At 33.3% G+C, this 23,011-nt stretch overlaps 4 protein-coding genes and 1 non-coding gene across 5 annotated transcripts; 2 read left to right on the forward strand and 3 right to left on the reverse strand.

Moving 5' to 3' along the window:
- Nucleotides 1-1,136: 1,136 nt before the first annotated feature.
- On the reverse strand, nucleotides 1,137-2,631 carry LOC110907411. Its single transcript, XM_022152399.1, has 7 exons — nucleotides 2,491-2,631; nucleotides 2,135-2,407; nucleotides 1,960-2,056; nucleotides 1,657-1,673; nucleotides 1,478-1,559; nucleotides 1,300-1,372; nucleotides 1,137-1,200 (listed from the first exon to the last, which is right to left on the reverse strand). The coding sequence occupies exons 1-7, from the start codon at nucleotides 2,629-2,631 to the stop codon at nucleotides 1,137-1,139; spliced, it is 747 nt and encodes a 248-aa protein (XP_022008091.1).
- A 2,529-nt stretch (nucleotides 2,632-5,160) lies between these two features.
- On the reverse strand, nucleotides 5,161-6,362 carry LOC110907410 (wall-associated receptor kinase-like 2). Its single transcript, XM_035983084.1, has 2 exons — nucleotides 6,356-6,362; nucleotides 5,161-6,314 (listed from the first exon to the last, which is right to left on the reverse strand). Exons 1-2 carry the CDS (start codon nucleotides 6,360-6,362, stop codon nucleotides 5,245-5,247), a joined length of 1,077 nt encoding a protein of 358 aa, XP_035838977.1. The 3' UTR covers nucleotides 5,161-5,244.
- Nucleotides 6,363-8,579: 2,217 nt separating this feature from the next.
- On the reverse strand, nucleotides 8,580-9,661 carry LOC118486555 (wall-associated receptor kinase-like 6). The gene is made up of 2 exons (XM_035983085.1): nucleotides 8,845-9,661; nucleotides 8,580-8,752 (listed from the first exon to the last, which is right to left on the reverse strand). Exons 1-2 carry the CDS (start codon nucleotides 9,659-9,661, stop codon nucleotides 8,580-8,582), a joined length of 990 nt encoding a protein of 329 aa, XP_035838978.1.
- A 10,217-nt stretch (nucleotides 9,662-19,878) lies between these two features.
- Nucleotides 19,879-22,872, forward strand: LOC110903787 (protection of telomeres protein 1b). Its single transcript, XM_022149574.2, has 10 exons — nucleotides 19,879-20,098; nucleotides 20,605-20,741; nucleotides 20,925-21,114; nucleotides 21,289-21,353; nucleotides 21,482-21,570; nucleotides 21,710-21,991; nucleotides 22,066-22,142; nucleotides 22,229-22,287; nucleotides 22,350-22,502; nucleotides 22,587-22,872. The coding sequence occupies exons 1-10, from the start codon at nucleotides 19,960-19,962 to the stop codon at nucleotides 22,797-22,799; spliced, it is 1,404 nt and encodes a 467-aa protein (XP_022005266.1). The 5' UTR covers nucleotides 19,879-19,959; the 3' UTR covers nucleotides 22,800-22,872.
- On the forward strand, nucleotides 20,235-20,328 carry LOC118487082. Its single transcript, XR_004880248.1, has one exon. It is a non-coding gene; the product is annotated as a small nucleolar RNA snoR113 (small nucleolar RNA).
- Nucleotides 22,873-23,011: the final 139 nt, after the last annotated feature.

The following is a 23,011-nucleotide window of genomic DNA, read 5'->3' on the forward strand; positions in this document are numbered from 1 at the left end:
ATCCGCTTTCCATTGGGACTTGATCCAGAATTCTTTTCAACTTCAACGGATGAAGAGTCGGCCGTAACAGAGACAACATCCTTGCAACAGATCACAAAACAACTATTGATCTCATTTAATAAAATAATGAACTCTTTTTAAAAATAAATACTCACCCTTGAAGTTCATTCAGCAGACACCTGGGAAGATTCTGAAAGGTTAACATCTTTAACGTCAGCTACCTCTTGAGTAACCTAAAGGATCATAATATATGATATCATATAAAAAGTGCTGAATCCAGTCTTTGAAACTCAAAAGAAAAATAAATAGATTGAAAAAGTAATTTTATATGCTACCTCATCAGTATTTTCATCACCATTACCATCTCCACCAACCAACTCAGCAATTATTACTGGATCATCACATGTTTTTTGCACAGTATAAACACGATAGTCATTTTTAAGATTGAACTCTGAAACATCAATCTTAAAAGCAGCCTTCTTATCAACCAATCGAAATATCTCATGAGGGAAACATCCAGTATCATTGGCCTTAACCCGCCTCTCTATGTCACTCGCCGCTAATCCAAGAAGCTTCTGAACATCTCTATCAAACATAACAAAAGAAACACTACCACTCTCATCCTGCACTCGGACTTGCACCTTGAACCTGAAATATATACAAATGACTAAGTAAACTGCAAATCTATATTCAAATATCAGTCTTAAAATGTTACTTATATAAATATAACGTTAAATAATCATCATTGCTTACTTTGTGGTGATGGATGTACATTCACTATGACACTTGGGACAAACCAAAGAAGTCGCAGGAAATCGAACAATATCATCCGAAACATTTTCAACATTCTGCAAGTATTCACTTTTACCCATCACCTTCTTGAAACACTTACGACAGGCAGCATAAAACCAACCATACTCTTCTTGCACAATCTTAATTGTCGCAACCACAACACAAGACATTTCATGTAAAAACAATATATGAACTTGTAATCTCTAGTTTGACAAACATGCAGGTGACAAACCAAACAAATAACCAAACTATATAAAAAGAGGTGAAACCTTTTCTATCTCACTAATCTCAACATGTTTCTTCACACCATCAGTTACAAATTCTTTATGCAATGGAAAAACACTCTAAGACGATAGTATTGTTTGAGAAGTTGAACCACTCCCTTGTCCAAACTTCAGTATAAGACTTCTGAATATCACAAATGATTAGAATTAGTATACAAATAACATGAAACCAAGTATTTGACTTGAACATCTATATACAATAGAAATTACATTGACAAATTACCTCCTCCTTAGCTCATTAACTTCATCAATTTCGTCATTCAGAAAAATTCGTGTTGCAAACTTATCACTTTGAACTGTATATCACCTACATGCAAAAGTATATAGATATTTAATGTATACCTATCTTTATATTGCCAGAAATAAACAGTATAGTTATGATTTGCAGAAAACAAAAATACCTTTCCACTCCTTACACTTTCCATGCTGTATAACAGCCATCACATGCTCATGAGGTGGGATTTTAGAGATGAAGTCCTTAATCTGCAGAGACTAATCATTCCACACAGTACACCGCAAAACCTTACCCCTACATGAAAAGAATATTCATATGACGATATACTAAAGACTAATTTATGACCATTTCTTTACAAATCTCTAATATCAAAACCAAATTCAATGAATAAAAACACAAAATCAAAGGAAAGTTATGACATTTATTAAAGTAGCAAATGAGCCATAAATTAAATAACATATTCACTAAGAATAAACTGTTGATCTCATTTATTACCATGATTCAGCATTAGATACAAACACTATAGATCTCATTTATTACCATTACCATGATCCCACATTAAATACCAACATTCTTCATCTTATTTATTAACATCATTAAATACAAACAATGATATGTACATGACTGCACATGTAAACAACAACTTACTCCTAGTCTTCAATATCGAAATTGATCTTCTTAGTCTCCTTTGGAGGTCGATCAAAGATTTCAAGATCTCCACAACAAACCACAGATCCAGCAACATCTATATGATCACATTATACAAGAACATAAGTAAAACTCTCTAATATTATACAAGCAAGACATGATTACAAAAATATACACTACCAACACTCAAAGCTTTTAACGCCTCTCCTTGAAGAATATCTACATAAGCTCTGAAGTTGAAACCATACTCAACACCTTGCCAATCTCTCACAGGAGTAACAGTTGTGCATCTATAAAAGTTGGTTTTATAAGGCAGCACTACTACTTTATATAAATCTTTATTCTTACCAACACCAAATTTCGCCAGAATCACAACAGCATCTTCTTGAAGTTGTCCATCAAAAACATGTATCAGATGACTCTTAATACCTGCTTGAATCTTAGCACCCTGAAGAACATTTAAAGAAAGTATCTTCTTAGCATACACCACTACATTCTCTAATAAAACGGAAAAGCAGAGATACAAATTACCTTTCCATCAATGAAGATGAGATCCATCTTGTAACCCTGATTCCATTTTCGAATAATTCTCGTTTTCATGTTCCACATATCTTTCCCAGGATTCAAATCGTTAACAAAACTAAGATTGTTACTATCAACTGATATTGACATGCTTCTAATTCGGAATATGGATTGTGATTAAATTTCAAATTTCAAAATCAGAGAAGATGAAAGCGTGACGAAATATAAAGAGGGAAATGAGAAGAAAAGCCTTATATAAGAAGGATGATTGATAGGAGTTTCTGAGTGACATGCATTAATTGAAAATTACTTATTCCCATGCATTTTTGAATTTGAATTTCTTGGTAATTAGCCTTAAACATCTGCTGATCTAAAAGCATTACGGAGCATAACAACAACTGCTGCTAGATATTAAAGTAAAGTCACATATAAATGAGCAGATGTTACCTCTGGCAGAGGTTTAGACAGAATTTAAAATGATTTTATATAATAGGCTTTATAATGCAGTAACGGCATAAGAAAATCATTGTTGAACAGACTCTCTGGCTTACACATCAACTTTTCTTTTGTCATTGGGATTTCTCCTTTTATAGAAAGTATAGATAGATTATAGATTTATAGATGTACCAGGTTAGGTACCCGTATTCTATATGAGTTTAATAATGTAAAATATACAATTCATTCATAAGTATTTTATAGTTAATGGCCATTATAGTAGTTTTGAACAAAGTAAATTAGGCCATTGTATGCTTTTTTAAATAAACCTTTATGCAACTTTCAACCTGCTTGGCCCTTTACAGTTCTAGCTATCTTTGACCCATTGACATGTTTGAGATATAACATAGTCTAATCCACCAATTCACAAGTAAATTCAATGAAACAACCACCTACAATTCTATCAAAAGTTTCAGATTGTTTGATGGAATAAAAGTCAGTTCTATCAAAAGTTTCAGATTGTTGATAGAATAAAAGTGTTAGTTTTTGTTGATCAATAATAACAACAATTTTCCCCAATTATTATAAGCAATGCTTATGGTCATGTCTAGATCAATGAACTATGCATTTATGCTCTGTTCCCGAGTTAACTTAACAAGGGAAAAGAAAAGAAAGTAAAAGTGAGAAAGGAAATGACGAGAAAGGAAAAAAAGTTGTCTTTCCCCCATTTCCTCTCAAATCGGAAGAAAAGAAAAAGTAAAGAATTTAGCCTAGTTTTCCTTTTATTTCCTTTCTGAAATGAAACTCGGGAACACGACATCTTTTATTTTCCTTTGTTTTCCTTCCTTAAATGAAACTCTGGAACACAAAATATTTTTACTTTCTTTTTGTTTCTTTTCCTTCCATTAGTAAACTCTGAAACACAATGTTAGAGAAACTATCAGAAGAGATAATTATAGTGACAATATCCAAGAAAATTGAACCTCAATTATGTGGCAAAGGTAAAGACCACTGTAACTTTAGCCTAATTTTCCAATTTCTATTTTTTCAATGCCTTACACCTAGTACCCTACCAAACATCCTTGAAGATTGCAGTTTGAACCATGAAAGTGAAACAATGAGCTAGAAACAAGAAACTTGTGCTTTAACTTTGAACACAAATACCTCTTGATAAGCTTAACTACTGCTGTATAGGCAACCCTCAACAACGTTAACAGCAGCAACAAGAAATAACACTTCATAATAAGGCGCACCCCGTACCTAAATCCAAACACACTGGTCTGTCTAGATGGGGTTGCCAATTAATCCGTGAGCCCAGATGTTCCCAAACTGGTGACTTGCCAGCCTGCATACCTTGTGACCAACTAGTCTTATCGTGGGTCATGTTGACATCCAGCCAGGACCATGTGGTACATCTGGCTTCGGGCCTGAGAAATTATAGCAAGCAAGGAGAGTCAACACTCATGACTCAATAGAGATATTAAGAGCAAATGCTGATGAAGGTCAATCCAAGTTCAAAATTTACCAAGTTAATTTTGAGTCGAGTGCAAACCCCTTTATAGCCATTTCACGAAGTAACTTAAAGATTTCATCTTTTTCGCCCTTTGAACAAAAAGCTTTTAACAAAGAATCTTATACTAATTTATTAGACATAAAACCTCCAGAAAACATCATTTTCGACATGTTTTTAGCCTCCTCTAGTTCACCAAATTTGCAGTACCTGTTTATTAATATGGAGAAAGTGTATGCATCAGGTTCCACAACCTTTTCATGCATCATCAACAGTAATTCACTCGTGTACTCCACATTCCTGAACCTTGACGAAACAAACTCACACCCTCATCAACCCTTTTCTTATGACATATACCCTTCTACACAAGATTAACAAGGTATGTGTTAACACTAAATCCACTTTTAGTTTGAAGTAACGACGTGAAGACGGTGATTACCTACTGATGGTTGCCGAAGAGAAAATGGTCACACGACAATTTAGTATTTTTATTCAGAACCGGGTGTTTCTCTTTTAAAGCCTTCAAAGTGAGTCAGTTTCATTAATGGCCCATCAAATATGTATTAAACTACATCTTATACTTTAGTACTTTTTATATTTTCATATTGATTTATAGTCCCTTTAATAAAAATTATTTGTCACTACACGCCTCTCCCTACCTTCATGAATTTGTCTATGTGACAACATCCATTAATTACACAACGAACACACATTGAAATTTTACTGTCATTGACTTACGCTTTCATTTAAACTCAAGATTACATTTGCCATAAATTAGCATAAGACTTCCTCCTTGTACTTGATGAACTGGTATTGGTTTAGACCGTAAAGGAAATATGTGATGTTCGTATCATTTCTAGCTCCATAGATACTTCTTTCATTGTTGGCCTACGCTTTCCATTAAAATTCAAACATCGCATTGCAAGGTTAGCTAATAACATAAGCTCGTCCATGGCAGCCTCTTTAATCATAACCACATCAAAAATAGACATAACACGCCCTTCTTCCATAGCCAACATAAAGTGTGCAGCCAAACTTATATTTTCACCAAGTTTATTTACAAAAATTGGCCTTTCTCCCGTTAACAATTCCACCAAAACAACTCCAAAACTGTAAACATCACTCTTTTCCGTGAATTGACTAGATTGAAAATACTCAGGATCAAGGTAGCCAAATGTACCTTTGACTAAAGTAGTCAAATGAGTTTGCTCTATTGAAACAAACCTTGAAGTTCCAAAGTCAGAAACTTTGGCCCTGTATTTTTCATCCAAAAGTATATTAGTGGTTTTGACGTCTCTATGGTATATGGGAATGGAAGTTGCTGAGTGCAAGTAAGCAAGTGCTCCTACAATCTCTGTAGCTATTTCTAATCTCATGTTAAAAGAAATTGGGAACTCGTCTATTCCATTGTGAAGACGATTATACAAGGTACCATTTGGAATGAATTCAGAAACAAGCAATGGGACATCTGTCTCTAAGCAACACCCCAATAGTTTGACCACGTTCCTATGATTGACTTGGGAAAGAATGACCACCTCGTTGATGAATTGTTCCAACTGGCTTTCATCAACAACTTTTGATTTCTTAACTGCTACAATCCTTCCATCCACTAACATCCCTTTATAGACCGTACCTTGGCCTCCTCGACCCAGAATTCTGTTCTCATTGAAGTTGTCTGTCGCCTTGGCCAGGTCACGTGATTTGAAAAGTATGGTTTTACCAACTAAAGAAGGATCGGCTTCTTGTTGCTGTTTTAAAAGTAAACCACCATTTCGTTTGAAAAATCTCTTTCTTTGTCTCCTTTCTTTTGTTTTCTTGATCCATTTGTACAATGCATAGGCAATTGCCACGAGAAAAAGTATGCCCACACTTGCGATAATATCTGAATCTAGGCCAATGTAAAAATGGTAGGTTAGTGACTTATCTAACCTTTCATAATTTTTTAGTTATTCAAGCTCAAAATATGTTCATCTTCTTGTAACATTTTCATGCTTTTTTCTCTCTTTATTTATGAGGATAAAAGTGATCCTTAATGCCAAATGTTTTCAATTTTTTTAACGGCGGCCAAAAGTTTTCATGTGTTATATATGTCATTTTATGGACATAAGAAAAGAAGATTAGAAAACATTGTGGAAAGACCTCAAATCAAATAGCCGTTCCCAACTGATAAGATACTTAGAGGGTTCAGAGTCTCTAAATCACATTTGCAAAAAACGTAAGGCATGTCATTTGAAATTTAAAGGAAAAACAAATCTAATCTTGTATTTTGATAAGAAAAACAAAAGGTACATCCATATTAATAATGACAATGGCACCTTAAAAACAAATTTGCCGCTCAAAATTTAATAGAAACTATATTTATTGAAGTCACGCGTTGTGGCGAAACGAAGCAAATGAAAAGGTAAAACGAACGTTATTTGAAAAAGAAGCATGTTGTTTATAAAGCCAAACCGTCAGAATCGGTTCATTTTATCATCGTACCATTTTATGATAACAAATAAATACTCTATTTTGAATACATGTTTGTTTTTAACAAAACTTATACGGGAATGTAAAGGGAAAAAAATTAACGAACGTAAGTTATTAAAAAAATATCAAATTAACTATAAAAGGCTAAAAACTAAACCCCCAAAAAACCTAAAAAAATCTAGAAAAAAATAAAAAAAAAACACACAATTTTTTTATATTTTTTACATTAAAATTGCTACTTTTAGTAGCCATTTTTTTTAAATTAATTTTTTTTGGTAACGAAATATGAACATAAGTTATTAAAAAAATATCAAATTAACTATAAAAGGCTAAAAACTAAACCCCCAAAAAACCTAAAAAAATCTAGAAAAAAATAAAAAAAAACACACAATTTTTTTTATATTTTTTACATTAAAATTGCTACTTTTAGTAGCCATTTTTTTTAAATTAATTTTTTTTGGTAACGAAATATAGCGATTTTTTTATAAAAATATTAAAAAAAAAGAATTTTTTTTGTGTGTTTTTAGCTATTTTTAGGTATTTTTGGTTGTGTTTTCATTGGGTCTCGTGGTTCTTGCAATAAAGGGTGGTTCCTAACGGATTCTTCTCCTATATATATATATATATATATATATATTGGGGAAGGTTATCTTGAGAACGCTAAATATTGCGAAATGTGTAGGATAAATTATGAGTTGTGTAGGATAAATTTATGAGTTGTGTATGATAAATTTAAGTATGTGTAGGATAATTTTCGAAATGTGTAGCATAACTTTTTATGTGTGTAGGCAGTGAAAATTAGTGTAGAGAATAATAGTCTTTATTAGTAATTAATTAGGTAAAGACTGTAATAAATGAGATGAAAGAATAACTACTTAATATTTTACAATTGTACTTTTTGTTATTTTTTTCTCAATTAAATTTTCTTCTTAAATGAAACCCCCCTAATAAATAATGCCACATATATGGTTTACACAGACATTAAATTTATATAAAAAGATATTGAATTTATTGTAGACCGAACTACAGAATTCGTAATATATATAATGTGTGTGGGAATTATAAATTTGATTTTTTAGGCTCCTACTATTCCCATACTTCTATATTTTATTTCTATACTCTTTTTACTCTATCTCTATATATATGTATATATATAGATAGAGAGAAAAAAGGTGTATGAATATTAACTTCTTATTTTATAACCAAAAAATCATGACAAGAATGTGTACGCAGAACACTTATTTTTGCAGGAACAGGAAAATAAAAAAGAATATCATTCATTTTTTTAGTTTTAATATGTTTTTAATACAAGAAAATAATTGAAATATTGCATATTTATTTCATATTAAGTTACCTGAAATTCAATGTAAAAAATAAAATAATATGACCAAATTTGGTTTATTAATTTATAAAACATAGACATGTGCGAATTATATGCAAGTTATATTAACTACACATAACTTACACATCGTGGATAAAGGATTAAATAAACATGTAAACAAATTAGTTAAATGTTCTGTTATGTAAATATATATCATAGCATTTATCTCTAATAAGTAGAACCTAAAAAAAATGAAATGATAGAAAAATTAAAGGATTTGTAGAGCTTGCAAGGTTTATTATTTTTAATGTTTTCCCTCACAATAATATGAAGTTATTTGTAGAGCTTGCAAATGTATACAGATCATGAAGAAAGAGATCGAGATAATATATTACCAATAGCAATAGATGATTTATTCTCAGAACTCATAGGGTAAGTTGGGGTGCAAGTGAAGTTGGTTAATCTACTTGAGCCATCGTCCTCATATATTGTATCATAGTAACAGTTATAAGGACACCTTGCACATTCTTCCCTTACTAATTAAATACACCAAAGTTTTCTGTCAGAAAGTTAATAAACAAACACAATATATAAACTAATAAAAACTGATAGATATTTGATTAGATACCTTCACATCCATATGACAAATAAGGGTTTCCTACGTAGCGCAAACCAGGAAAACATTTCTGTGTGTGTACGGAAGTACCATCACCCATATTCAGTTCAAGATTGAAAGGGGAACCTGCTCCTTGACAGCAATCTTGTATGTCACTGGATGTAAGGATCCATGTGAGAGATATGGGAACAGAAGCCTTTTTAGCAGCAACCGAAAATCTTCCTCTAAGATATGAATTCTCATCCACCAAGAAGCCATACCCGCAATCTCCAGTTCCATGCAAACCTGTCAGATTCATGACGTACGACTTAAGATAATGAGGAATTGTTGTTTCGCAACAATTAATGCCGTAACACTTGTGTTCTTCTTCAAAACTGCCCTTGCGACAGTAAGTTGAACACCCCGTGACCACGCTCCCATTATCCATCATAACCGCGTTACCACACCCCTCAAACACAAATTTATTGTGTGATTTGGAAAACAGGAATGGGCTCCTACCAAGATCGATGCTCATCCTCTTATTGCTAACCCAATAAGGGTTTAGGCAATAAGAGATTGTTGGTGTCTTAACAGTGACTGTTTGATTTTCCAAATTTACATCCAAGAGTTCCAGGTGGTTGAGTGCAGATAGATATGGCTTCGAGGAGGTGCACTCAACGATGTACCATGGGTTGACAGAACAATCCGCACCAATTCCAAAAGGGTATGGAATCCTCACAATCCCACACGTATCATTGCACCCTATTCTGGAGTAAATTGGACTTGCAATTGATGTTGTTATTAATGTAAGGAAAATGAGTAAGTGTAGGGAAGCTTGATATGAATTCATATTTGTAAAGAAGGATAGGATTATAGGAGAAAATGTAAAGTGTGTTTTTTTTATAATGATGGGGGCATGATTGGGGAACCTACCAAGAAATTAACAATTCTACGCCCTGTTGGAAAAACCGAACTTACAATAACATTGTGGATTTTTCATTGTTAAGATTACAATGGTGTTTTGTTTGTTCTCTAATAGCTTTAGTTGTCATAATATATTGTTTTGTTTCTCTCTTCTAAATCTAAAACGTAGACGAATATCCTTATTCTCTATATCTTTTTAGCAACAATTTATATAATTTCAGACAACCTAACCTTACACTTACAAGGATTTAAACCTACACCACTTTGATGAGTGCAAACATCATACCACTAGACGACTAAGTCATGAGTTTTTTGTTGGGAAAATTAGTGAATGGATATTTAGTTAATTTATAATTTAGTGAAATTATAATTACTAATTAAACTCCTTCATATGATGAAACTCTTGAGTAGAGTTTTATATCACTTGATTAGCTTTTATTAGAGTTTTTATGACTCTAATTAAATCACTAATTAAGTGAAACTTTTATTAGAGTTTTATGTCTCTAATAAAATCACCATTTAAGAGAAACTCTTCACAACACACAACTCTTGTAAAAAAATGGTAGGCTATGTGACTCATTGGAATTATGAGAAAACTACAAGAGAAAGATAATATGTATGAAGAATTCTTGGAGAAGTGGTGAAGACTTGAACATCCATATGTTGGGAATTATAGAGAGATAAGTTTTCTCTACTCGATTCCATCACTTTCATATCATTATTTTCCACAAGTTCAAACACTATAATTCTATTCGGTGTAACCTCGGGCGTGTGGCCATTTCCGGCAGTACATACTGTTTCGGCTGTTGTACCCTGGGAGACAGACGCGTCGTCTTTAGTAGAGGCGCGAAATCTGTTTTAAGGGAAGCGTGTTGAACACGTGCCTCAACCAAAATCGCCAACGTTTTAGTGTTCTCTTTGTTGCAGTCAAGAAGTATTTTTCAAGACTCAAGATGATGAATACTCGAGTCTAGGATGCTATCAAGTGCGCGTGAAGGACCCACCAGAGATGCGGCTTGAATCAAGATTGGTATATATAATTATATTATATATTCTTTTTATTTAGTTATTGCAACCGATATTGTACTATGATATTTCCTACGAATAATAAGAGTCTCGTTATTATATATTTTGTAATTATATTTTACAAAAGGTGAACCTAATTCCTACAAACTTAAAACAGATTTCGTGAGATTGTTGGTACAATCTTAAAAACCTTATTTATAAGGATTTTGGGTTTACGAAAGGATTTATAATAGAATTAAAAAAAATATATATTGTTAGAGGTTATGATCTTATAAATATTTTTTGGAAATATGTATGTAGTACAACTTGTTGTGTTTGGATTTTTTTGAGATTGAGATACAATCTTAAATCCTATACCGTGGTACAAAACGAATAGTTTTTTGGTTCCAACATTTGGTTTTAAAAACGATTTTGGGAATCATTAATTTTTTCTAACTTTTGTGTTAGATCGGGTTTATTAGTGTAAACCATACGTTTTTTGTAAACGTTAAATTCTCTAACATGTGTATTAGACCGGAATTATTGGTGTAAACCATACGTTTTTTGTAAACGTTAAATTCTCTTAAGTAGAGTTTTTATGTCTTTAAATAAGAGTTTTATGTTACTTGATTAGAGTTTGATGTATCTAATTAAGTCTCTATTTAAAGTAGACTTTTCATCCACCCATGGATTGATATGAACAAATAAGTCTTATAATGATTTTTGTAATCATTTGTCTTCTAACATGTGTGTTAGAAACGTTCATAAAACACATTAGTTTGGAAGCAATTTTTAATTGTTTAGTTTCTAACGTGTGTATTAGAAATGACTTATTTATTTGAACCATATATGTGCTTTTAGCAAGTCAAATTAACATTTTGTGAAAATGTTAATATTTCTAACGTGCGCGTTAGAATTTCTTTCATTTTAACATGATTGTTAAAAATGGTTAAAATACAAATGCTTTGAAATGTTTTATGTAAACATTTTATATAAGTAATTTGTTGTAGCATTGATTTTAATGCTTTGTATGATTTAGAAATAAAAGGTCATACATTGAAGTTGATGTTTGATTGGCTTCAAAAATTAAATCACATAAAGTGATAATGTAGTTGTGTGGGATTCATCACCAACTTTAATTTGTGATTTGTAAATCAATTTGAGTGAAATTTTAATTACTAATTAAACTCTTCATATGTGAAACTCTTGAGTTGAGTTTTAATGGTGACATTTGATGAGTTTTATTAGAGTTTAAATATATAATTATTGAGACTCTTAACTCTTCATATGTGAAACTCTTGAGTAGAGTTTTAATGGTGACATTTGATGAGTTTTATTTGAGTTTAAATATATAATTATTGAGACTCTTAACTCTTCATATGTGAAACTCTTGAGTAGAGTTTTAATGATGACATTTGATGAGTTTTATTATAGTTTTAGTCTATAATTATTGAGACTTTTAACTATTCATATGGTGAAACTCTTGAGTAGAGTTTTAATGATAACATTTGATGAGTTTTATTAGAGTTTAAGTCTATAATTTTGAGACTCTTAACTCTTCATATGGTGAAACTCTTGAGTAGAGTTTTAGTGATGACATTTGATGCTTTAAATTGGTCATGTTATATATATATATATATATATATATATATATATATGACTTAAAGTTTTCTAACATGTGTGTTAGAAAATGTGTATCACGAATACGAGGTTAGAGATTGTTCATAATGAACATAAATGTTTTATGTAAACATTTAATTACCTATGTGTGCATTAAAACTGATGAGAAACAGTTTATTTTATAAACTATATCTTTGGAAAACGTTTTATGTAAAAGTTCGATTCTATAATGTGCTTGTTATAACATTTTTTTTCTAACATGTGTGTTAAAAAAATGTTATTTGGTGAAAAACAACTTGGTGTTGTTGTGAACAAATTTAATTGTTCAAGTTTACTACTTAAATGTAGTATTTGTAACCACTTGATGTTGTTTTGAGCATAATTGTCCAAGTTTAAAGTTTCAAGATGAAATGGGAAACTTGTACTTACAAGTGCATGGAGTCTTATTGAGGGAGTACCTCAAGACATGCCATGGGACAATATTGTTGAGAAGATTTCGGTCAGATTATAAAGTGTTGAAGATAAAAGCACTTTGCTATTTGATGTCTACATATTGTCTATACTTCCGTTTAAATTTCAAAAGTGATTGACACTTATGATTTAGTTTCCAATGTATTTTATTGTTTTGTGTTCAATATCTTTGGATAACACATGCAATTTTTTACAAAGAAATAAATCACTAATGGTTATGACGTATAAATTATTTTTGTGGAAAATAATTATAACGTCGGTTATACATTGTTTAAAAGAATATGGTTTTAAACTGATAGTACATGAAAATACTTGGACATAAACAACTTTAGAGTTGTTACATTGACTAAAAGTCAAAGACGAAACATCAAATGTGTAACCACATCATGAATGAGTAATGAAAGAACGTAGTGAGTGTATTGAGATGAAATACACTAACGACATTCATGTCGCATACTTCATTAGAAGTTATTGAAAAATTCACAAGTGTGAATTCTAACATATGAAAGTAAAAGTACTATATGTTATTGTATACCTTTAATAAATCTTGCGAGATTTATAAGTAGATGCGTCTACCACTTGATTATTGTTAGATCTATATGGAGATTTTATCTTCATTTGGGAGAGCATATATCCTAAATATACATGTCTCCTAATGAATAACAATAGATGTGTGCAAATCACTTATGGCAAAATTATGAATGCTATGTTGTTGAGTGTCAATCTAGTTGACTCTATCTCACACATAATAGTGATTGTAGATGAGAAACATTCATCTTGTTGGTGATGAATGTGTTCACCAAGTGACTTGGATTAAGGCTTATGTTTAAGTACTTATGAGTCAATGGTAGATCGTTGGAGATCAAAGGTAAACAAGTTATGTTCCTTAAATGAATGATGAAATTTAGCTTTGTGCTATATACAATAATTTGTGAGACCTTCCTAAATATTGATGTTTTAGGATTATGAATAAGTCTCATTATTTTGTCTTAACAAGGGATGAATGTTGCAAAGTGATATTATGATATCCTTAGGGCTGTGAAGAATCAGAATGATGCATCTTCTGTTCACAAGCTAAAGTATTGTAGTCTAAAGCATGCTAGACTAGTACTTGGTTAATTATGGGTCTTGACGGAGACTAATTAACTCTAAACATTCAAATGTGTATGAACACAAAAAAGTTTGTGTATGGACAAAGTTGAGAGAGAATTTTCATTCATTATAAGGAAATGACATGTAACTTTTAAAAGTTTGTTCGAAAAGCTAATGAGGAGAACTCATTGTCTAAGCTTATTATAGATGTTAAATTAGAATTATTCTAAGTTGGTGACAAACTTATGACAATGGCATGTGTTTCTTTGGTCAGCTCGGAAGCTTGTGTAAGCTAATGCAATATGAGTTGAATTCACTGATACAATAAGGTTGGTCTTGTTCAATCATATGTGTATAAATGTCGCCATAAGTGGTGTTACGGAAATGTTGATCAAATGGCAAGAAATGTGGGGGAGGAACCATTTAAGAAACAACCCTATAAGGGTATGTAGAAATGGTTCTCATTAACACATCTAAATGTTATCCAATAACACTTAAATGTGGGGGGTGTCTTGCATTTGTTTTTAGCAATAAGAATTTTGTAATCCAATCTAACATTGCAAATAGACGACTAAGTGGAGGACACAAAGGTCGTAGTGCATAATGGAGATGTATTTGCCTTAAATGATACACGTATCTTACGAAGACGTATGTTATAACCAGATTCAGATGGTCACTGAGGTTATAGTCTTAGAAGTTGATAATAGGAAAAATTAACTTACGAGTTAAGAACACATCATGACAATTGATCTCAAATACGCAAAGTTATTAGCTAAAGTTATGGATCCAACAACCTGAGGGTTTATTAGAGATCAAGTTGTGGAATGGGACTGAAGCCCTTGAAAAATGAAGTTCATATGATGGAAACCTAACTCAGTAGACTGGAGATCCCAAGAATTGAGTTCAATAGGAAAACCTAATTGTATGAATAAGCGAGGTCACTGTGGGGGAATAACCCTACGCATTTAATAAGGTAGTTTATTATAAAGATTAATAAACTTCCTAGTCCATTCCTAAAAGTGACAAGTATGAGGCTAAGCATAATATGTGGTAAATGATTTGGATAGATCACGATAACCACAATGCTTTTAATGATCTAAGGAGAATCACCTATGTTAGAGAGAAGTGGGGTCGCTTCGAATGGAATTGAGGGCGCAATTCCTAGAGCTCTCGCAGAACCAGGAAAGTGTTCCACGACCATTATTGGACACGACTATGAGGAGATGACCCGGCTAGGGAGAGTCTTGTGTGAAGTGTATTGTCGTCTACACAAACGGCAGACGAGTTCAAAGACATCGAGATCTACTCAGAGCTAGTGGGCTAAGTGCATTTCATGAGCGAAGGTTCAAAGGGTAACACCTACCTATCATATGCAAAACTCAACTGTCGAGGTTCCATTGGAAGTTTTATGTGTGTTTTGAACAATCTCCATTCATGTGGGGGATTGTTGGGAAAATTAGTGAATGGATATTTAGTTAATTTATAATTTAGTGAAATTATAATTACTAATTAAACTCCTTCATATGGTGAAACTCTTGAGTAGAGTTTTATATCACTTGATTAGCTTTTATTAGAGTTTTTATGACTCTAATTAAATCACTAATTAAGTGAAACTTTTATTAGAGTTTTATGTCTCTAATAAAATCACCATTTAAGAGAAACTCTTCACAACACACAACTCTTGTAAAAAAAAAATGGTAGGCTATGTGACTCATTGGAATTATGAGAAAACTACAAGAGAAAGATAATATGTATGAAGAATTCTTGGAGAAGTGGTGAAGACTTGAACATCCATATGTTGGGAATTATAGAGAGATAAGTTTTCTCTACTCGATTCCATCACTTTCATATCATTATTTTCCACAAGTTCAAACACTATAATTCTATTCGGTGTAACCTCGGGCGTGTGGCCATTTCCGGCAGTACATACTGTTTCGGCTGTTGTACCCTGGGAGACAGACGCGTCGTCTTTAGTAGAGGCGCAAAATCTGTTTTAAGGGAAGCGTGTTGAACACGTGCCTCAACCAAAATCGTCAACGTTTTAGTGTTCTCTTTGTTGCAGTCAAGAAGTATTTTTCAAGACTCAAGATGATGAATACTCGAGTCTAGGATGCTATCAAGTGCGCGTGAAGGACCCACCAGAGATGCGGCTTGAATCAAGATTGGTATATATAATTATATTATATATTCTTTTTATTTAGTTATTGCAACCGATATTGTACTATGATATTTCCTACGAATAACGAGAGTCTCGTTATTATATATTTTGTAATTATATTTTACAAAAGGTGAACCTAATTCCTACATTTTTTTCCCTGTAAAATCTTATACGATTACTCTGTTAGAGATCATACCTTGTAAAGTCTAGACATCTAACGTTGGAACGCTTCAGCTTTTGGGTTGAAAAATTCAAAACTTGTAAACATCAAAATATTTTTACTTTTTTAAATCCGAATCGGTTAGGTTTACATCTTTTTGAGTTGCATTAGAATATTAAACACCTCAGCTCCATAGTAGAATTCGGGTTTTGCGATTTTTTTTATTTTGCTATATTTTCATAAAACTTTTGAGTCAAATCTTATAACGGATAATTTACAATAAAGGACCCGCAATTTTTTTGTATCTAAATTCTAATCAACTTATTTGTTCTTAACAATAGTCACTAAAAGCGTAGGGTTTTCATAGGGGTTAGTTAACGTACAATTGGCCTTAACGTACAATGCGTACGCGATGTAAATATAACATGTGGATTTGAGGTTATAACATGCGGATTTTGACGTAAAAACTCGGAAACTTCACAAACTCGGAAGATTCACCATGCGGACTTCACAAACGCGGAAAGGTTCACCATGCGGACTCACAAACTCTGAAGATTTCCAACATGCGGACTAACAAACTCGGAAGGTTTCCAACATGCGGATTTATGTTTTTGAGGTTTATAACGTGCAGAATTCTCATCGCGTACGCTCGTACTTAAAGCCAATTGTACACTACACTTTCTCGTTTTCAAATATCCTTTGCTTATAACACGAACCGCTCTAGAGTAGAATTCAGGTTTTGCATGTAAGCTACTAAACAAATGAGAATTACCAATAGAAAAACTCATCGGTTGTTATTGATGGATTGCAAAGGGATCCACGGTAAAATCAACTATATGAACTAAACAATCAAGTTAATTGGAAAAGATGTAGATAACGATGGAACGTAATCTTAGGCTGAATTGGTTTGTGAAATTCAATCGAATTTGAATTCGTACATATTCCAATAGGAGTTGAAATTGGAATTTCATTGAAATCTTTCACCCGCCCCCATCCTCCCGCCCTACTGGTGACCCGAACCGACCCTGGCCTATGACCCTAACCCAGACTCTATCTGGACCTGAGCCGCACCGCTCTAACCCAAACCAGAGTCAGCCTGTTGACTCAAGTCGGGCTGCCAATCCGCACCGACAACTTGACCCTCATTGCCGACCCAAACCAACCGCAAACTGTGAAACCGTCACTGACCCATCTCGTGGTTTCTGAATCGAACCGCACCGCTGACCTAATCCAACCTGCACCATTGGCCCAAACAAAACTCGACTTGCAGAACTAACCCGGTACGACCCGCACCGCTGAACTGACCTGACCCAACCCGTCGACCCGAACCGGCTTATCTTGCAAAACTGAGGCGCGCCACTGATCGGAGTGTCACGGTCCAATCAAAGATAAAATTTTATAACTCCTAATTACCTCAAACAAATAGTTAGTAGCAGGTAGGGTGTCGAACCATGAAGAGTCTATGGTCTGTGTGTCAGGATTCAGATGATTATTGAATTAGGACAAATTATGAAGCTTGCTATTTTACAATTCTTTGAAAAGAGGTCGGGTTGAACCTAGTAAAATATGTCATTAATAGATAATGGTTAAGGGAAAATAAAAATAAAAATAAAAAATTTCGGGTATATGATTGAGTATATAGTTTGGGTAAACGAGTATGTGGTTTCGGGTAACCAGGTTGGGTATCACTTAATCCCATACCCGCGATTTTTTTTAAAACTAATATGGTACTCGTCCCATACCCATCAGACTTCGAATATACCTATCTCATATCTTTCAGGTTTCGGGTATACTCTCGGGTTCGAGCTTTTCTGCCATCCCCAGTTTATTTAACTTGAGCAAGACACAAGTTTTTTTTTTTTTAAATATAACTATTTTATTATTAAGTATATAACATTACGTTTACTTCACTTCAGCCGTGTAATATATAAAATTTTAACTTACTAAGAAGATATGTCAAAATCCACATGTATTGATCAAGAATTATATAAATTCTAGATTAAAATGCCAAAATAGTCTATGAGTTTAGGCTACTTTTGCCGCTTTAGTCTAAAAATACAACATTTTGTATCTGAGTCCCTGAGGTTTCATTTTTGTTGCCATTTTCATCCAATTGGCAAACTAGGTTAGAACTTTCTATTAACTTCTCCCATTTTTTATCGTTTTCCTCATTTAATTAAAATATATTATGATATAAAATGACAATTATATCATTCATTTAAATGAGAAAAACAAAAAAAAAAGGATGAGAAATTAACATAAAATTCTAATTTATTTTTACAATTGGATGTAAATGGCAACAAAAACTAAACCTCAGGAATTCAGATACAAAACAGTTTCATATTTGAATTGAAGTGGCAAAAATAACCTAAACTCAGAGGCCATTTTAGCATTTTATTCTAAATTCTAACTATCTTTTAGTTTGTTATCTCAATAGAAAAAATCAAACATTGGGAAAAAAAATCAAGATGATAAGTAATCATGTGTAAGTACATTTAATGGTGTTAAAAACACTTGATAATAAAAAAAATACATTTTGATCCTTGGATAAAAAAATACACCCGTTACAGTGTCTTAATGCGAAGAAATTACCAGAAACATAAAACGTACAAAATAATAACTTAGTCGATCTAGGACCTGCCCGTTGCGGGGAAGTTTTCAAATGGGAAAAAATGGACACGTTGCGATAGGTCTGTCAAATATGAAAAGATGGAGCAAAAACGTTGAACCTCACATGCACGCTACGACATGTTAACTCGCAAAATTTAGAACAAAACGTAAAACGAAAAACTTGCGAAAGACAAAAAGTACGGGGGACCAAAGTTGTAAATAATAAAGTGTTGTGTTAAATTACAAAAGATGAAAAAGTTTGAGTTAAAAGTAAAAATTTCAAATGAGTTAAAATGTAAAAGAAAAAACTTTAAGGTTAAAAAGAAAAATCAAGTTTTTTTTTTTTTTTTTTTTTGAAAAATTTCCCAAGGTACAAGTCAACGTACACAAGAAACTTGCTAATTTATATATATGGAATGGAATATCCAGTTTTGGGCCTGCCTACCTACCTATAAGGGGACTAGGGGTGATCCGTGATGGTCCCTCCATCACGAGTGATGGCCAGTTGCACACCGCCGCCACCTTCAACCATAACGCGTGGAATTAACAACGCGTTGAACTCTTCACGCGTTGTAAAAATTCGATTATATGTGTATGACTTGTACGTTGTCTATTAATACTTGTATGTTCAGATCTGATGGAGCTGATGTTTCGTCGGAATTTGTTGGCTTCGCCGGAAAACTCGGTATGCAAGTCGAAGAAGATGGAGTTGATGTTTTTGAAAAGTTTAATTTCTTTTTAACACATTCGGTCCCTGTGGTTTATAGTTATTTACGAAACTTATTTAAATCTTATTCCTTCTAATTTCAACTTTTAAAACTGGCAGGTTTGGTTCTTGTCATAAAAAAATTGTTTCTTTTATAAACTTTATAAAAACAAAAAAATAGTTGTGATTTCATCACTAGTGATGACCACCGTCATTAACAAGACTTATGAGTAATAAAATAGTGGTTGATAACATGACGAAACTTGATTGAATGTTTGTGTATGATGAAATTCGATCACTTGTGAGTTGTGAACACCCCATTCCCCTAAACGAGTCCAGTTAAAAAACCAAGTTTCTTCGCCTGTTCCCTCCATTCCAATAAAACTAGGGTTTCCAACGGACATGTCGAACCTAAAGAGTGACGATGATGACGATTACAAGTTTCTTCGCATCATAGATGCCATGGCTTCAATCAATCAGAAAGTTAACCTCATCGGCGTTATCACTGAGATCGGCATATCCAAACAGAGCAGAGGCACTGGTGCGTACACATTCTTATTTGTTGTTTCATTTCAGTTCCTAGTGAGATTTTTTTCACCAATTGTCTCTGTTATTTTTTCAAAATACAATTTTGAGCATATATTATTACTTGATTAGTAGTGAAATTGAATTTGAACTGGCAATGATGAAACAAAGGCCGGACTTACAGCTGCCCCCATAGTGGTTGGTAGTAGGTTGATGACAAGTTCTATAAGGTTATTTCTGAGCTAGTGATTTGATTTATAAATATCTCATAGTGTGTAACTTCCCAATTTTATAGATAACAGTTAATTGTGAGTTTGTCAAGTGACCAGATCTTGAATTTTATTGCTTTTTTTTATATTTTGTTTCAACTGAGGTTTAGAAAACATCTTCTAAATTAGGTAAAAATTTTGTATATTTATTAATATTAGCTTTGTAATTCCTTATAATGTGACCTTTCGAATTGCAGCTAAAAGTTTTTTTGTTTTGTTTTTTGTTTTTGTTTTAATCAATGGTTCGTTGTAGATTGTTGCTGTACAATAAAGATTGTTGATGAATCCAATGCAAGCTCTGGGATCTCCGTTAACTTTTTTGCTGAAAACTTTGAAAAGCTCCCGCATGTTGAGTCTGCTGGGGACATTATTCAGCTCGTGCGTGTCGTGGTATATTCATCTGTTGCCTTATGGACACGTTCAAGTTAATTTTGTTTATAATTTTAAAGTTGTGGTGCGTGAATAAAGCCCGTGTTTGTTGTCTTTTGTTTGTCACTAGGAATTGAGGTACTAATTACATAGGTAATTATTGTTGGTGACTTGATTTTTTTTGCTTGTTTGTTGGTATTTCAGATGAAAAGTCATCGGTCAGGGGTTAATGTTCTTTTTGATAAAAAGTTTTCATCGTTTGCTATATATGAAGGAAGAGAAGGTTCAAAATTTACACCTTATCAAGTTTCATCTAAGTTTCACGGTAGAGATCGAGACAAGAAGTTCATCGCAGGCTTGAGAAAGTGGACAGTCAGTCATCGACCTGAGACAGGTACAGGTTATAATGTGAAGACTTTTGTAGGAATTTAGAAGAAATCCTTAGTGTTCTGCATATAACCTTCCCATATATATATATATAACGGTTGTCACTATTGAATGGTTGGTTTCTCATTATAATTATGAGCATTCCTAGTTTGTAACTTATGGTGAATAATGTAATTAACAGCATCAAGTGATTCCTTGTCACTGAAAGATATCAAGCAAGGAAACCAATCCACCTTAATTTGTAAGGTAATTCAACACAAAATGTTCTTTTAAGTTTTAATGCTTCAATGTGTTTGGTATAGGTTTATAGTAAATTATAATAGTCTTCCATCATTTGTGAAGCTACTTTTTAATGGACATTTTGCCATCTGTAGGTTCTTCATGTATGTGAAGTCAAAGATGGTGAGTGGATGCTTTTCGTATGGGATGGAACCGATGCTCCACCAGTAAATATTCACACAAAGTGAGTGACGTTTAACCTTTAGTGGTTAAGCTCACATGTTGACTCCGTGTTATTCATGCTTATTAACCACTTATACACATATGTGGAGTCTCTACAGTTCTTTGTTGATTTTCGTTCTAAATTTTGTCGTTATCTGTAGGTTTGATGAAGAGTTTGACAACCCTCTTCCGTTGCAGCTGGAATCAATACCTCTGTCAAGAAACGTTTTGTGTAAATTCCCAACTGTTGGAACTGTTTTAAGGATGACTAATAGCAACTGCAACGAGAAGCTGGGCCTTCACTTACTGAAGCCCGGTAAATGGGTTCAATTTAAGAATATAAATTTTGAAGTTCGTTATGGTTTATGGTGTGGCATTCTGCTCTCAAAATCTAAGTTCAGTTTCTTGCCTGACGATGATGACCATGCAATACATTGTCGAAGGTTAAGTATACACAATAAATTATTTGGACTGTTAAAATTGTGTAAACATTCTCACATTTTATCACGTGGTTCAGGACATATGAAGAACGGGCGGAAAGCAAATGGGATCGAAAGCCGTTCACGTGCCTCCCCTGGCCTTCTAAAGTTACAGGTCCAGTCCTTACACTTTGCATATTTGTTTTTAATTACCTTCATTTATATACAATCCCACGTTCTACTTTCTACATTTATATGCAGATACGGACCATCAAGATGTGCCATTTGTTACGCTAATGGACGTCCTCACCTATCCAGAGGTATAACAGTCTTCTTCCACTATCAAAGCAATCGTTATGTGATGATGAGTTTAAATATTCAGGTGATAGCCAAATTCAGATGTGTGGTTCGGGTAGTGGCGACACTGCCAGGTCATCCTAGGGACTTCAAAGCTCCTTGTGGTACTTACAGGATTAGACTCACCCTTGAAGATCCTACTGCCAGAATTCATGCTTATATATATGCAGAAGACGGGGTTTGTATTTTCTATTTAAATATAGAGTAACATAACTCTCTTTTGCTTCTAATCTTTATTGTCCTTGCTTTCTTTTTTTATTAGGTGAAGTTTTTTGAGGGCTATCCCTCCATTGATACGATGATTAAAAAGCATAACGCATTGCTTGGAGTTGAAGAAATAGATGATGCCGATTCGGATGAAAAGCCAAGAAATCCTCCATGGGTGGAATGCTGCTTATGCTCTTATAATATTGATGAGACTGACGTCTGGGGTAGCATAAGATATCGGATCTTTGATACCACACTTGTTGGTTGAGTGCTTAAGTGATGACCTACACATGTTCTGTAACTTGTACATAAGCATCTTTTTTGATCCCTCTCTTCCCCCCCCCCCCCCCCCCCAACCCCCCCCACACACACACACACACAATTTTTGCTCTCAATCAGCATATGGAATTAAGATCAGATCAATATTTGATTTTGATTTGTTGGGACTATGCCTGGCAAAACGGACAGGTCGGGTTGGCA

The sequence above is a fragment of the Helianthus annuus genome, chromosome 14, assembly GCF_002127325.2.
Source record: "Helianthus annuus cultivar XRQ/B chromosome 14, HanXRQr2.0-SUNRISE, whole genome shotgun sequence".
Taxonomy (NCBI): Eukaryota; Viridiplantae; Streptophyta; class Magnoliopsida; order Asterales; family Asteraceae; genus Helianthus; species Helianthus annuus.

What these genes read in the sequence shown, in the direction of transcription:
- LOC110907411 (XM_022152399.1), bottom strand. Translation starts at nt 2,631, where the DNA reads ATGTCAATATCAGTTGATAGTAACAATCTTAGTTTTGTTAACGATTTG. An exon ending in TCATCTTCATTGATGGAAAG is followed by an intron (nt 2,408 to 2,490) that starts GTAATTTGTATC and finishes AATGTTCTTCAG; the next exon opens with GGTGCTAAGATTCAAGCAGG. An exon ending in GTTAATGAGCTAAGGAGGAG is followed by an intron (nt 1,201 to 1,299) that starts GTAATTTGTCAA and finishes TGTGATATTCAG; the next exon opens with AAGTCTTATACTGAAGTTTG.
- LOC110903787 (XM_022149574.2), top strand. Translation starts at nt 19,960, where the DNA reads ATGTCGAACCTAAAGAGTGACGATGATGACGATTACAAGTTTCTTCGC. An exon ending in CATGCAATACATTGTCGAAG is followed by an intron (nt 21,992 to 22,065) that starts GTTAAGTATACA and finishes CACGTGGTTCAG; the next exon opens with GACATATGAAGAACGGGCGG. An exon ending in ATATATATGCAGAAGACGGG is followed by an intron (nt 22,503 to 22,586) that starts GTTTGTATTTTC and finishes TTTTTTTATTAG; the next exon opens with GTGAAGTTTTTTGAGGGCTA.
- LOC118486555 (XM_035983085.1), bottom strand. Translation starts at nt 9,661, where the DNA reads ATGAATTCATATCAAGCTTCCCTACACTTACTCATTTTCCTTACATTA. An exon ending in TTTGTCATATGGATGTGAAG is followed by an intron (nt 8,753 to 8,844) that starts GTATCTAATCAA and finishes GTATTTAATTAG; the next exon opens with TAAGGGAAGAATGTGCAAGG.